Source organism: Lathamus discolor, chromosome 2 (genome assembly GCF_037157495.1).
Source record: "Lathamus discolor isolate bLatDis1 chromosome 2, bLatDis1.hap1, whole genome shotgun sequence".
Lineage (NCBI taxonomy): Eukaryota > Metazoa > Chordata > Aves > Psittaciformes > Psittacidae > Lathamus > Lathamus discolor.
In genome coordinates this window covers 74,583,208-74,596,844 of record NC_088885.1, presented here as the reverse complement: position 1 = coordinate 74,596,844, position 13,637 = coordinate 74,583,208, and the positions used below count along the sequence as shown (strand labels likewise).

Here is a 13,637-nt window from a genome sequence, read left to right as displayed (position 1 = left end):
CAAGTATGAACCCTGCTAAAGTGTTCTGAGTTCAGACTGGCTGAGGCGCTCCCCTTGCAAAAGTTATAGAGATTGCAGTCTTCTGTTCTGAATCACTCAGGAATGCACATGCTGAGTAGGAAGGAAAGCCATTGCTCTGAATAGGAAAAAAACCCAAGGTGAAGGTGCCTGTCACCTGAGAATAAGGTCATAAGAAGAGGTGGCCATTGAACTGATGTACTTGTTTAATCAGACGAGTTATGAAAGGTGTGAACTGGCTTCTCCCATTGGGTGGAGTCCTTTTGAGAATAACAGTGAAGGAAAATGCTACATATGAAAAATAGTTCTTGTGGGATGTTGGACAACTGGGGTAGGAGAAACTGTTAGAGAAAGTGATAAAAAAATTCCTCTAAGTAAGTTGGATATGGAGGCGCCAGTGATGTGGGCTATTCTAGCCCAGCTTCAGGGCTTGCATTGTCACCCTTACTTGCCGCTTTAATGAGCAGAATAGAGAAATAAGGCAAGCTCTACTTTGCAGTACATTTAATAGACTACCAGCAAAAGCTAAAAATGACAAGCTTATCTGGCCACATAAAAGACAATTTTTAATATTGTAGGTCATGCATTGCTTTATGCAGCTCTGATCTAGCAGGAGAAGAAAGGATCTATATAAGTAAATAAAGAAAATTTGCTCCTAACTCCCTCCAATCTCAAATTCTGAGTTTTAAAATGAAAATAATTTTTGCACCTTATTTCTGGTGTACAGAGTCCTAAAGCTCTCAGAATTTTATATATTTTTATGTCTCTGGTGTCATTTCAAAACTGAGAGGGTGGCATTCATATTATTTGTGGGTTTCCTCCTCTGTACACCCATTAAAAATCACTAGTATAATGAAATTAGTTTATAGAAGTAGCCAGTGTTGCTGACCATAATAATCTGCATGCATCCAGGAAAAAGCTTCAGAAACAAGGCGCAGAAATGGTACAACTGGAATGACATCTTATAACTGAGTAACTGTGATGTAACACAGTTTTTCCATTCTGTCACTGACAAGGAGGCTGCAACAAGGGGATTTAAACTGAGACCATGGGGAGCAGTGCGCAAAAAAGCAATCAGGATTCCAGAGTACATTTCCACTTGAAAAGCAGTGTGCTCCACATCTTTTTTTAATATTTTTTAAATATATTCTGGGCTTTCAATGAACCTAAGTAACTTTTGACCACACACTGTAATAAGCCATAATAATTGTAAGATCATAGTAATACAATTGTGTGCACATGCAGGGGTCCCACCATTCAAGCATACTATTCTATGATTACATGATTAATAGCAAAATAAAGGCAGGCCCCTTCTTTCTTCGTAGGCACAGCAACATGACGCCTCAGTAAAAGAACCTGCTGTTTGGTGTTCCATCAGAAGAGTTATTATGAATCCCTTTTCCAGAAGCCTTTGGGTCATTTATTAATAAGTATTCCCACAGGTGGGAAAGCTGAGGAGGACCAGCTTTGCCGCCCTGGTGGATTGTGCTTCATGCGTCACAGAATCATAGAATAGTTTGGGTTGGAAGGGATCTTAAAGTGCACCCAGTTCCAACCCCCTGCCATGGGCAGGGACACCTTCCACTAGGCCAGGTTGCTCAAAGCCCGGTCCAGCCTCGCCTTAAACACTGCCAGGGATGGGGCAGCCACAGCTTCTCGGGACAACTTACGCCAGTGCCTCACCACCCCCACAGGGAAGAACTTCTTCCTTATGTCTAACCTGATCTTCCCCTATTTAAGCTTGAACCCACTGCAGTTTTGATCGGGAGTCTTTAAAAGAGCCGGCAGGCCGCGGGGACGAGGCAGCGGGCGCAAAGGCTGCGGGAACTCGCAATCCCCGCCCGTCCATTAAGCCGCACGCCTTGGTGCCTCTAGCGCCGCCTGCCCGCTCCTCCAGGCCACAGGGGGCGCTCTCCGTCGGGGGGGCGGGGCCACGGCCCGCTCTTCTCACGTGACGGCGGCGCGTCCTCCTCTCGGACACGCGACCAGGAAGTCGGCGGCTCCGCGCCTCCGCGGCAGCAGCCGCACGGGCCACGCCCCCCACTTTCAACCAATCACCGCTGTAACCCTCAGCCCCGGCGCGCCGGAGCCGCCCCGCGGCGAGCCGCGCCTGCGGTCCCTTTAAGGAAGCGCCGGGGCTCTGGGTTGGTTGCGGGGCCGGGCCAGACCAGGAGAGGGGAGGGGCAGGGTGGCTGAAGCGGAGCGCGGGCCGCCGCCCGGTTCGCGCCTGCGCGGGGGCTGGGCAGGCGGCGGCGGTAGGTTACACCTGCGGGCGGGGCGGGAGCGCGGAAATGCCGCGGTGCCCGGGGCAGCAGAGGTAGCCGCCGGGTGGTGGCAGTCCGTGTGCCGGCTGGCATCTTCCTCGCCTTGCTCGTCCGTAGCGCCGTGAGCACCCACCCGGGGCTGCCTCTGCACCTGGGCTACGCCTGCTGCCGCTGGGAGGATGGCACAGCCGGCAGGGGAGACACGTGCCTGCGCCGCGGCAGCCGGAGGTGACGGCGGGGAGCTGAACGGCAGGAAGGTGGCTCTGATCACCGGCATCACCGGGCAGGTAACAGCGGGGGTTCCCCTCGGCCCCGGGCTTTCGCCGCGCTGTGGAGGGGTGAGACCCACCGTGAGGCGCCCGCAGGGAGCCGTGGCCGAAGCCGTGCGGGCAGCGGCGGAGGGTTTGGCGTGGGGCTGTCGGGCGCGTTCGCAGGCGACGGCCACCCTCCCTTGCTTCTTCTGTCTGTCCCTCCCGGGCCCCGGGAGACATAGCCCCGCGGGTGCGTTCCCAGCACCTCGAGCACCTCTTAGCGAGGCGGCTACCAGCCTTCCCTCGCAGTTCGCGGTGTGCGGGTTGCAGCAGCTCTCGCTGACAGCCCGCAGAAGTGGACAGGCTGCCCTGAGGGAAGAGACTTCCTTGGCATCACCCACGCGTGGCTTAGGCTTGTTTGCCCCGTGGTTTGAGGTGTTTTCCACCAGGTCTGTATGATGGGGGGTTTATCACTTTCATGTTGCATCTTTGGACTATCTTATAGTAACCTTTACCAGGAATTCCCACGAGGTCAGCTAAAGCTGTGCAGAGATGAGGTGTGAAGTAAGCATCCCTGAGAGAGGAGCCAAACGTAGAAAAGGCAATACAAGAAGCTGGTGTTGGGATCCTCCATCCTGATGGTCTGAAGTGGCAAAGGCAAGCAGTGCAGTAGTACCAGCGCAGGTGTGGGGCAGCCTGAAGCTGGGTTTGATCTGAGCAGGTTCTTCACTCAAGAGGTGCTCTTTGTCGTCTGCCTTTCTGACATACTGAGCAGCCATTCATTTACTTTCACCATCAGTACCTGCTTTATAACCAGACACAAACATCTCCCCAGGCTGCTTATTTTTTGTTCATGTGCATTCATTGCAGTCTTCACTCTCTTTGGCTGTGTTACTCATAGGGATAATAATGCTGTCACAGTCCTGGTGCTTTGAGCAGAAGGTGCAGGAGAAAGGTGGTATGGAAAGGAAAAAAACAAACAAACAGTCTGTTTCCCTTGGAGCAACTTCTGCACTGGGAAAAAAAAGGTGTGCCAGTGGTGAGTTTTAGCCTGGTGAGACCTGCAGGGGTTTTGATGTATGCAGTTTGTGGCTTGTGCTGCTACACTCCCAATAGGCAGCTTGGATATTTGGTTGGATTGTTTGTCCACGAAGAGGTTTGCATTGTTGTGTCTTTGCTGGCAAGTGGGTGCTAAATAAAAGCTGTCCTGGGCATGCTTAGTTGTGTTTGACAAACACCTTATTTGCAATGTAAGTGTTGCCCATTTCCTGGAAAAAAAAAAAAAAAGCTCTGCTGCACATTGCTTATCACTTGGCATGTACTGAGTGTATTGACTGTGATTAGTATAACCTATTAAGTAGGTAATGTATAGCAGGCATTATTGCTTATCTTACAATCCAGCTTGAAGAACTGTTTTCCTTTATGGCTTGTATTCAGTTAGTGGCAGCTTCATACATAGAATCATAGAATGGTTATGGGTTGGAAAGAATCTTAGAATCATAGAATGGTTTGGGTTGGAAAGGACCTTAAGATCATCAAGTTCCAACCCCCCAGCGATGGGCAGGGACACATCACACTTAACCAGTTTGCCCAAGGCCCTGTCCAGCCTGGCCTTGAACACTGCCAGGGGTGGAGCATTTACCACTTTAGGCAACCTGTTCCAGTGCTTCACCACCCTCATAGTAAAGAACTTCTTCCTTATATCTAACCTGAACTTCCCCTGTTTAAGTTTGAACCCATTTCCCCTTGTTCTGTCACTACAGTCCCTGATGAATACCCTCCCCAGCATCCTTATAGGCCCCCTTCAGATGCTGGAAGGCTGCTATGAAGTCTCCATACAGACTTCTCTTCTTCAGACTGAACAGCCTGAACTCTCAGCCTGCCTTCATACAGGAGGTGCTCCAGTCCCCTGATCATCCTTGTGGCCTTCCTCTGGACTTGTTCCAACAGTTCCATGTCCTTCTTATGTTGAGGACACCAGAACTGCACACAATACTCCAAGTGAGATCTCACGAGAGCAGAGTAGAGGGGCAGGATCACCTCTTTCGACCTGCTGGCCATGCTACTTGATTCAGCCCAGGATACGGTTGGCTTTCTGGGCTGCAAGCGCACACTGATGCTGGCTCATGTTCATTTTCTCATCAACCCACACACCCAAGTCCTTCTCTGCAGGGTGGCTCTGGATCTCTTCTCCACCCTTCCTGTAGCTGTGTGTGGGATTGCCCCAACCCCAAGTTGCAAGTAGGACCTTGCACTTTGCTTTGTTGAACTTCATGATGTTTGCACCTTTCCCTTCAACTGTGATTTGTCCTGTTATACTTACAGATCAACTCATGAGGCAGGTGTAGATTGTTTAGAAGACCATGAGCATTGTGGAAAAGTACATATTAAAACAAACATGCTGCTCTTTCATGCTGAGACAGTGTTAGTCAATGCTCTCTTTTGTGGCAGAGCCATCTGACTTTTTGTGAGGGGGTAAATCCAGAGACAATGTAGACTCATAGCAGATTTCATCTCTTATCCAAGAGAACCTGTGCTGTGCTTTGAATGTTCACCTGCTGTTTGTGTTTTACCCCATTATGTCTGTTCTCATGTGTTCTTACAACACTTCTTGGTGCGCACTCTTCCTGTGAGTTAGCAGCTGTCTGCCAGTAGTGGGCTGAGGAAACCCCTCCAAGCGGCTGTCTGACAGGGTAGTGTAACTATGTCTGAGAAGAGGAAAACCAATAATCTGTGTATATTAACATTTTTGCTTGATGCTCTTAATTTTAGCAAGAGGACAGAGATTTCCCAAGGGCTACTTTGATTGCGGTGTGATCAGTCTTCCAGTTTGTTGACAGAAGTACGTTTCTCGTCAGAGATAGTAAGTTAGTAGGCCTATAGATACAACCCCCTGATTCTTTCAGTACTGTGTTCTTTGTTATTTAACTCTTTTCAATGCAGCTTTTCCATCTTAATTTAACCTGTGTCAGGCATATTATTTAGCACTGGAAGGTGAGGAGAACCTGAGCTAGTAAAGGCCTGGGATATCTGAAAATTAGCCAGTGAGGCTGGGTGCCTTAGTGACAAGACTGTAGCAACTCTTGTTGTAGGATGGAAGCTTTTCTGTTGGGGATGACATCTTCTGGGGTCCTGTACTCCTCTATCATTTTGAGATCTGCCACTGGGAATCCTTGTTCCTCTTTTCTTAGGTTAACTTTAAAGAAAGTCACTTTAGTACTTGTTCCTTGCCCCTCTTTCACTCCTTTTCTTTATTCTACATAATAGCTTTCCTTTTATTTGGAAAGGCCTTGCCCAGAAGTAGGAGGCTTGGATTCTGTTTCTTATCTGAGACTTTCATGTCCCACCTCTTCTGAGAATGTCCTAAGTGCCATCTGTTTTAAACTTAATTACCATGTGTAAAATGTACAAATAGGCTGAAGTGGAAGCCAGAGCTCGGGCTTGTCTTCCCCAGGTAGTTACTTTGATTACTGGGCTAGAGAGAGTTGATGTGTTTCACATTCTTCCGTGGAACCTGTGTTCTTTCAAGGTGGGAAGTAAAGGCTTTGATTCCTTCAGGCTGAGGAAAGCATTGAACAGAATCAGGTGGTAAACCCCCTTTATTAAACTGGGCCACTTCTGCTACAGCAGATTTCTTTTAAGAGTGAATTGGCACATTTGCGTTGTGTAAAGAATCTGCTTTTGTTTTTGTGTGGCCAGTGTAGTCTGAGAGCATTTGCTGAACTAAGTCCCCACAGTGCCTTGTTCCTAGAACAAAGACAGATGAGAGAGAAGTATTAAGCTAACTGGACTGTGGCAGTTTTAGGCAAGTGCAGAGTTGTGCTTTTGCTTCACAGTACTTGGGCCAAGCAAAGTGCTGTTTGAACTGTAGCAGCCCTTCCTGAGTTAAGATGATGCCACAAGAAGTGTGCTCAATCGTATTGTTGAAATCGGACAGCTCTTTATTTTTCAGAACTTCTGTATAGCTGTGAACATCCTGGATTGTCCATCTTTTCCAGTGACAAAAGATGGGATTTTGTTTCTGCTATGGTGGAGAAAGTTGAGCTCAGGTAGGGCTGTATTTTAACAGTGGGGCAACTGACTGATGATTCAGCTTTTCCCTGTACTATACCACAGAGATGTGCACAGCTGTAACTCCTGATTTATGGACTTCTAATGGGATTCATAAGAATGCCAGAAGAGGATGGATGGGCTGTCTGCACAAGTAGGGTGAGTGACTGGAGGCTCCTGCTTTGTGCCAGCTTACTGCACCAGTTAACAAAACCGGTTAAGGTGGTTTGCTTCTCTTCCAGATACACCTTTTAACAAGGTGTTAAAAGGATAATTCTCTGAAAGGGTGAATGCGTTACTGATAGGAGGGTGATTTTGTGACCTTTGGCCAAGTAACAGAAGGATTTGCAGTATACGTGGTGAAGTCACAAAGGAAAACAAATTCAGTAACTGTATAGTCAAGACTCAAAGGCATTCTGGCTGCAAGGGCTGGACCTAGGTCTTTATGAAATCAAGGCAGATGAATGAGCCCCTACAGATTCTTCATTTACCCATGGGGTTAGAGTGAAATCAGTATCACTGTACAACTTGCATTACTGATAAGAGACTTAAGCACGTAGTCAATGGACATGTATACTGCTTGTGCAGTATTGAGATTTCCCTTATTCCCACCACAGCAGTGGGAGGTACCACATGTCACTGTTTTGCTAAACTGCTTCCAGAGCAGGGCAATTGCTGTGGTTGGATGGATAAAACATGTAAGGGTTGTGTAGGTATAGCTGGTACTTATGAGTAATGCATAGCACTTTTTTCTTTAAGGAAAAGTATTTAAAATTAAACAGGCCTATTGTGTGTTTTAAAATTAATTTTTTTTTTTGCAAAACTAGAACATGACTTTTATTGGAAGAGTGTTTTCACAATGCATAATAGATGTGCTGCACTTTTCAAACTTTGAAACCTTGAAGAATTACTCTGTAAAAATGGGAGTTTTGAATCAAATAGCAGTATAACAATTCTGTATATGGAGATATGTCTTGTCTGTTATTTGGGGAAGCTACTAAATCAGTACTTCTTGATAGTATTGTTTTCTAGGCAGTATGAGTAAATGTCTGTTGAAATTGCCCTTAAATATCTTTCTGGAAAGTCTGGTTGCACTGCAATCAGCCTGATTGTTTTTCTGAATGCTGTTGCTTCTAAGAGTATTTAGATATTTGACTTCCTTGAGAAATACCAAGAAATACTCTGGTTGAGTCTATGAGGTTATATGTTGACATTTCTACTTTTCCCCTTTAGTCACTGGATTATGAGCAATGAATAATGTCCATCTTGTCTGGTGCTGTCCTGCTTGGAGAGAGACAGTAAGGTAAGAGTTTGTAGACCAAGATCATTCAAGAGGAACTTATCAAGCTCAGTTTTGAATGAAGCAATACACTAGAACTTGACTGTCAATACATGGCCAGAGGCTATTGGAAGTTTCAGATGAAGAATGCAATTGTGTCTCTGCCTTGAGAGCTCTTAACAGCAGCAGTACTAGCACCAGCTTCTGCTCCCTTGCCTGCAGTTCTGTCAGACTTGACTGCCATTTGGCAAAACTTCAGGTAGCGGCTGTAGAAGTTTCAGCCAAACCCCAAGATAGAGTAAGTATGACTGTCAAGTGTGCATGCGGAAATACAAGACCACTCTCTAATTGGTGTAGGTAGAATATGGGATCTGCCCCGGCTTTCTGGTATCAGAAGTTCAATCAGTTGCTTACAGCTTGTGCTATTCCTGTAACACTGCAAGGTTTATGCAGGTGTTACGGTTCGTAGTTTGAGAAAGGCTAAGTGCATCAAGGGTGTGGAAAGATAACCGAGAAAGCAGGATTTGCATTGTGAATTGATGTTATTTAAATGTGGCTGTTGAGAATGAAACCAAGCAAGACAGACTTTGTGGGGCAAACTACCACTATTAAGAGAATATGACTCATTGCTTAATACTAAGAAAAGTAATGAATAGCTGGTATGGAGAGTGACTATAAAACTCCTTGATACTCTGTGTCTAAAAACTTAAGTTCTTGGAGAAGAGTTGTAAAGCGAACAGTTAAACAGTTTTTTAGAAAAGTTTTTCAGGTATTGTGATCAAGTGGTGAGGAGAGAATCTTTGTCATTGAGGACTTTATGTACACATGGAAGGCTGATGTAGAGAAACACTACAGCCTGTTGCACCAGAAACAGGAAGTTGGTTAGCCAGGTGAAGGATAAAATCCAAAGGATTGCTTTTCTGCATAGACGCAAGAGGATAGCTTTTGCTGAAACTGGCTACAGTTGAAAAGGCAGCAATGCTAATATTTATTTAAATAAATATTGTCTTGGTTTCTGGCTAAAGCTAAATATTAGTATAGCTGTATTTTCATTTAAACAAATACTGTATTTGTTGAAACCAGGTACTTTTACTTCAATTGCTGAGTAGCAAAGAGTTGTCTTGAGTGAGAATTTCACGTGCCTTGAAGGTCCTTATCTTAGTTTGAGGACATCGAGATGTAGGAATGCTTATTTGGGTACAAACTGAAATACAAGAAACTTCACTTGAGAGGGTGTCTGTTGTTTGTGACTTTCTTTGTTTGTTTGTTTTGGGGGGGTTGTTTTGTTTTACATGATGAATGTCATCAAGCACTGGAACAGACTGCACAGATGAGTGTCAGTCCCTGAATGTATTTAAAACCAAACTGGACATGTCACTGAGCAGCCTGCTCTAGTTGACCCTGGCTTGAGCAGTGATCTTGGACTGGGTGATCCACAGAGTTCCCTTCCAACGTAAACTTCAATGATTCTGAGTCTTCCTCAATATCAGAAGTTGAACACCTGCAGTTTGTGACAAGATAGCATAAGGGGCTTGTTGAAAACTCTGCAATAAATGAATAGAGGCTGTGGCATGAAACCCAAGCTTGCCTAAAATGTAATTCCAGGTCTTTCCCCTTACAGGATATAAATAAGAAGTATTGCTATCGAGTTTCATCCAAAACCCTTGAGAAAAAGGTATTTTATTAAAAAGTAGTAGAACAAATACTGAAATGGGATATTAGAATATTATCTGAAAACAGAGGTCATATTTTTAGAAAGATGCCTGAATTTTGATTCGGCTCCCCAGTTGAAGGCAGGAGGGTTACCAGGAAGTCTAATTCAGCTAGTGCATGAACCTTCTACAAAAGCAACCTATAAATATGTGGTCCAATGTTTTACTCTTTCTTTCTGTGTTTCATACTCTACAACAATATGTGCAAACTGATAGGGCTTTTGGGTTCTTGAAGAACTGAGAGCCCAGGATATTGGCTGTTCTCTGTGCCTGCCTGGAGAAGCTCAACTGTATTCCACTGCCTTTCAGAATAATGCAATTAGTGGTGGTGTTCAAACGTAAGTGAGCTAGAAGGTATTAATGATAAAAGGTATGGCAGATGCAGGATTAGTTCATATGTGTCTTGATGTATTAACTTCCCTTTTTTCTTTCCATCTTTGCGCAGCTTTGCTCAGTGTTTGTGACTGCCAGTGAAGTCTATTCTCTAGTTGCTTACTGGAGAGAGAAGTTCTGGTAGCCTGGCTCAGCTAGCAGGTATTAACAAAAGGACCGGTGCAGGCAATCTGACTCCTTGTGTTTGAACAGGGTATGTTACAGGATGTGGATTGAAAAACATTGTGAACAGCAGGTAATTCTAAGGTACTATATATGGTGATTTGTACCTGCTGTGAAAATAGATAAGATTCTGAATGTTCCAGGAAAAAATAACACTATAAAGTTCATGTTAACGGTAACTAAGATACGAAGCAGAAGCATGGTACCCAGTTTTGGTTTGGGAAGTTGACTTCCTCCAAGCAACATTTCTCATTAAAGTTTCTAATGATGTGGATAGTCAGAGAGGGCTATTGCCACTGCTTCCCAGACTGATGAGAGCAGAATATATCCCATTGCCAGCAGCATGCTACTTGTTTAGTCCTGTTTTTTTTTTTTTTTGGTGTATTTTATTAATTTAATGAAGAGTGGTGACTGTCAGTATAGACAGAATCTGTATTTCTCTATTTCCTAAGATTTTTAAGGAACTGAAGCATATTCTTCTTTATGTACTTACAGCCAGTCAAAACGGAAGTGAGAGCTCCTGTGAAAACCTCTCCCGTGACTTCATCCTCTCCTACTAAGTTTTGGCCTGTTTTTTTTTCTTTTTTTTTTTTTTTTCTCCTCTGATTCTCTTTCAGATCCTTTTGGCTGTTGAGCTTACTGCACAGGGGAGTAAGTTTTTTAGAAAATAGATAGCTATGCAGAAGGACAAGGAAAATGGAGTACTTAAACCTGCTGATGGCCTGTGTGAAGAACATCTCAAAGGTTACCACTCTGATCCCTGTAATCCAAGAAAGCTGAATAAAAGTTTTTTTCAGTGCAGTTGTATTCTGGTATTCATCCTAGTGGTGCTTCCTGTTGTCCACACTTTCCTTTGAGGAGTATTGAGACTAAGTTTCTTTGTACTTAAATATGCTTTTATTTAGTCTAGGAGGCAGAAGGTGTTTGCTTTCTATCTCTTGACAATTCCTAGCAAGAAATTTCTATACCAGCTTCTTCAGAGTTTTGGTTCTGGAGTAGAGTCCTGATTAAGTATCTGTTCTTTGAGCTTGCCAGCTTTGCTTCTCTTACACTGTTGCAGCACAGCTTGGGCACGGTTCGGAAAGCATGATTTCCTTGAAGCACTAGGTGAACAGTGACACAAGAGTGAGTCAGCAGTGTGCTAAATGTCTAATATTTTCTCACAGGTGTGTGCTCTCTCTTCTCTAAATTTCTTCTTGCTACTTTGGTTGCTTTTCAGCCAGATAAGCAAAGTGAAAGTTTTTGTGGTGTTGTTTCCCCCCCATCACCTCCCCAAATAGGACCTTGCCTAAGGAATTCCTTTGGGTCATATGTATATGAACTGAGGGATTCAGTTATGTCCAAAATTTTCAGCTAAGCAAAGCTGTTACAGGAGGTGAGATGAAAGAGCATAATTCTCTCTATCTGCTCTAACTATTAAAGCTATAGGGACTGGAAAGTCTCGAAAGCTTGTTCTGTTTCTAGGGTGTGCACAGACTTCACAATGTAAATTCGTAATGAAGCTTTTGTAAAGCCTGACAAACAAGTTGATGTAAACCAGCTTATCTGTTGTCACCTGTGTTTTTTACATGTGTTAAGCAACTGAACTTCCTCACATGCAATGTAAATGTTGCAACAATTTTAATTTATTCACAAGTATACATACACAAAGTAGTATCTTTAAGGCAGGCTTCCTTCATCAGGAATATTTCTTGCTATAAAGGTTTGGGTGTTTTTTTGGAGGGTTTGTTTTTTTTGCGGTTTTTTTTTTTTTTTTTAGATGACAAACTGGAGTTTTGCTTTGTAACCCAAAATGTTATTTGATGGCAAGCAAATGAAGTCTAAGGACTTAAGTCAGTTGACTATGATTTGGTTGCAGTTAGTTCACCATCAAGTACCATTGAAGAGCATTTGCTACTGTACCCTGAGACAACTCTATTGCATTGAATATGGTACAGCTTGCATTGTGCAGTCAAATTGGTTAGTTAGAAGTTAGCTAAGCACCAGAAAGTTGTGATATTGTCAAGTTCAGTGATCCAACAGGTATGTTATCCACAAAAATGTAATTGCCTTGGGTGTAAGATGCCATAGATCTTGGCTTTTTGCAAGAAGTTTCAAGTGGATAAACCAGCTTGTGCTGCATTTGCTGTGCTTAAGCACCTTTGAAATCACAGGAAGAAAATATGCTTGCTCTGGAAAAATCTGACTATTAATATAGTAAGATACAGTCAAATTTTATGAAGTGTTTCTGCAGGGCTTTGCTTTAGCTGTTATTTGGCACATTTATTGCTGCTTCAAAATTCTTCTCAAAGGAGAATTCCTGCAGCCTGTGGCAAAATCTAATGCAGAAGGAAAAAATTTGCAGTGTTGAATGTCTAGATGAGTGCTTTCGCTGTAATGAGAAGATACTTTGTCTCTGCTAGGTATCTGACACTTGCATAGCTATTAATTTTGTGCCTGTTGGCTATTTTTCCTCTTCCAAGTTCCTGAGGATGTGATGTTCTTTGTGTTATGTATATCACATACAAATCTCTAAAGCTTCACCTTCCAGGATAGTGCTGAAGCATGTGGTAAATAGATAGGCTGTCAGGTCAACTGTAACTGGTTCTTGTGTATTCATAGGCACTTTGAGGTAGCATGTTATCATACTGCAATGGAAGCCTTAAACCCCTCTTACACCCTTTGAAAAGAGAGACAGTTCACTTATTTTTTGACCTGTAATGTCTGAACCCATGCCAGAAATAGCTTGAATGTTATTTACCATTTTATGAATGGAAATAAGCCTTTTTCAATGCACATAGAATGGTATATATGTGTAGAAGGAAATAAAACCTGAAATTGGGCAGGGAATACTCCTGTCTGATCCTGTACATACCCTGTTTCTGATTTTTATGCTTCTCATTTGATGTGCTGCAGTCCCTTCTGACTACTGATGTAGTCCACTACCTGTAACCTTAACTATGTTGGTGCTATTCTGGAACTAGGAAAAAGCATCTGGCTGTTTAGGCCGCTACTTATCAAACTGGCAAGCATGCTGTCGTGGGATGTGGTTATTTATTTTTTTTGTTTGTTTGTTTGTTTTGGGTTTTTTTGTGGGTTTGTTTTTTGTTTTGGTTATGAGGGTTTTTTTGGTGGTTTTTTTTTTTGTTTGTTTGTTTTCCTAACATTTGCTTCATACATGCAGGATCTTTTTAGCTACCATAGCAATGGCTGGCTTCATCAGTGATGCTGGTAGTGACCCATTGTTTCCTCTTGATGGTAATTTCTTTTTTAGAAAGATGAGGAACAGCCACTCTGTCTTTGGCTGCTGTTCAGTGTCTTTGCCTCCCTTAGCTCTGATACTGCACTCTGGAAGCATAAGCATTACTGTGGATGGAGCAGGTTTGGTTTTGAAATGCTGAAATTTCTGGCTATGTTTTCTGGATTTCATACAACTAAATAATTGTGGTTTTTATGTCAGTGTAACTTTTCCATGATTACACAGTCTGTCAACATACTTCTGCCAAAATTTAGCATGCTGTTTGCCTTT

General features: G+C 43.6%; 1 protein-coding gene across 4 annotated transcripts in view; it reads left to right on the top strand.

The window, feature by feature from the left end:
• Positions 1-2,029: 2,029 nt before the first annotated feature.
• Positions 2,030-13,637, top strand: part of GMDS (GDP-mannose 4,6-dehydratase) — a 421,100-nt gene continuing 409,492 nt past the window's right edge. For 2 of the 4 annotated variants that reach the window (XM_065667471.1, XM_065667468.1), the window contains exon 1: positions 2,280-2,569. In XM_065667471.1, coding sequence (XP_065523543.1) covers positions 2,462-2,569 — 108 coding nt within the window. In that variant the 5' untranslated portion in view covers positions 2,280-2,461. The other 2 variants (XM_065667470.1, XM_065667469.1) reach the window with 2 other exon arrangements.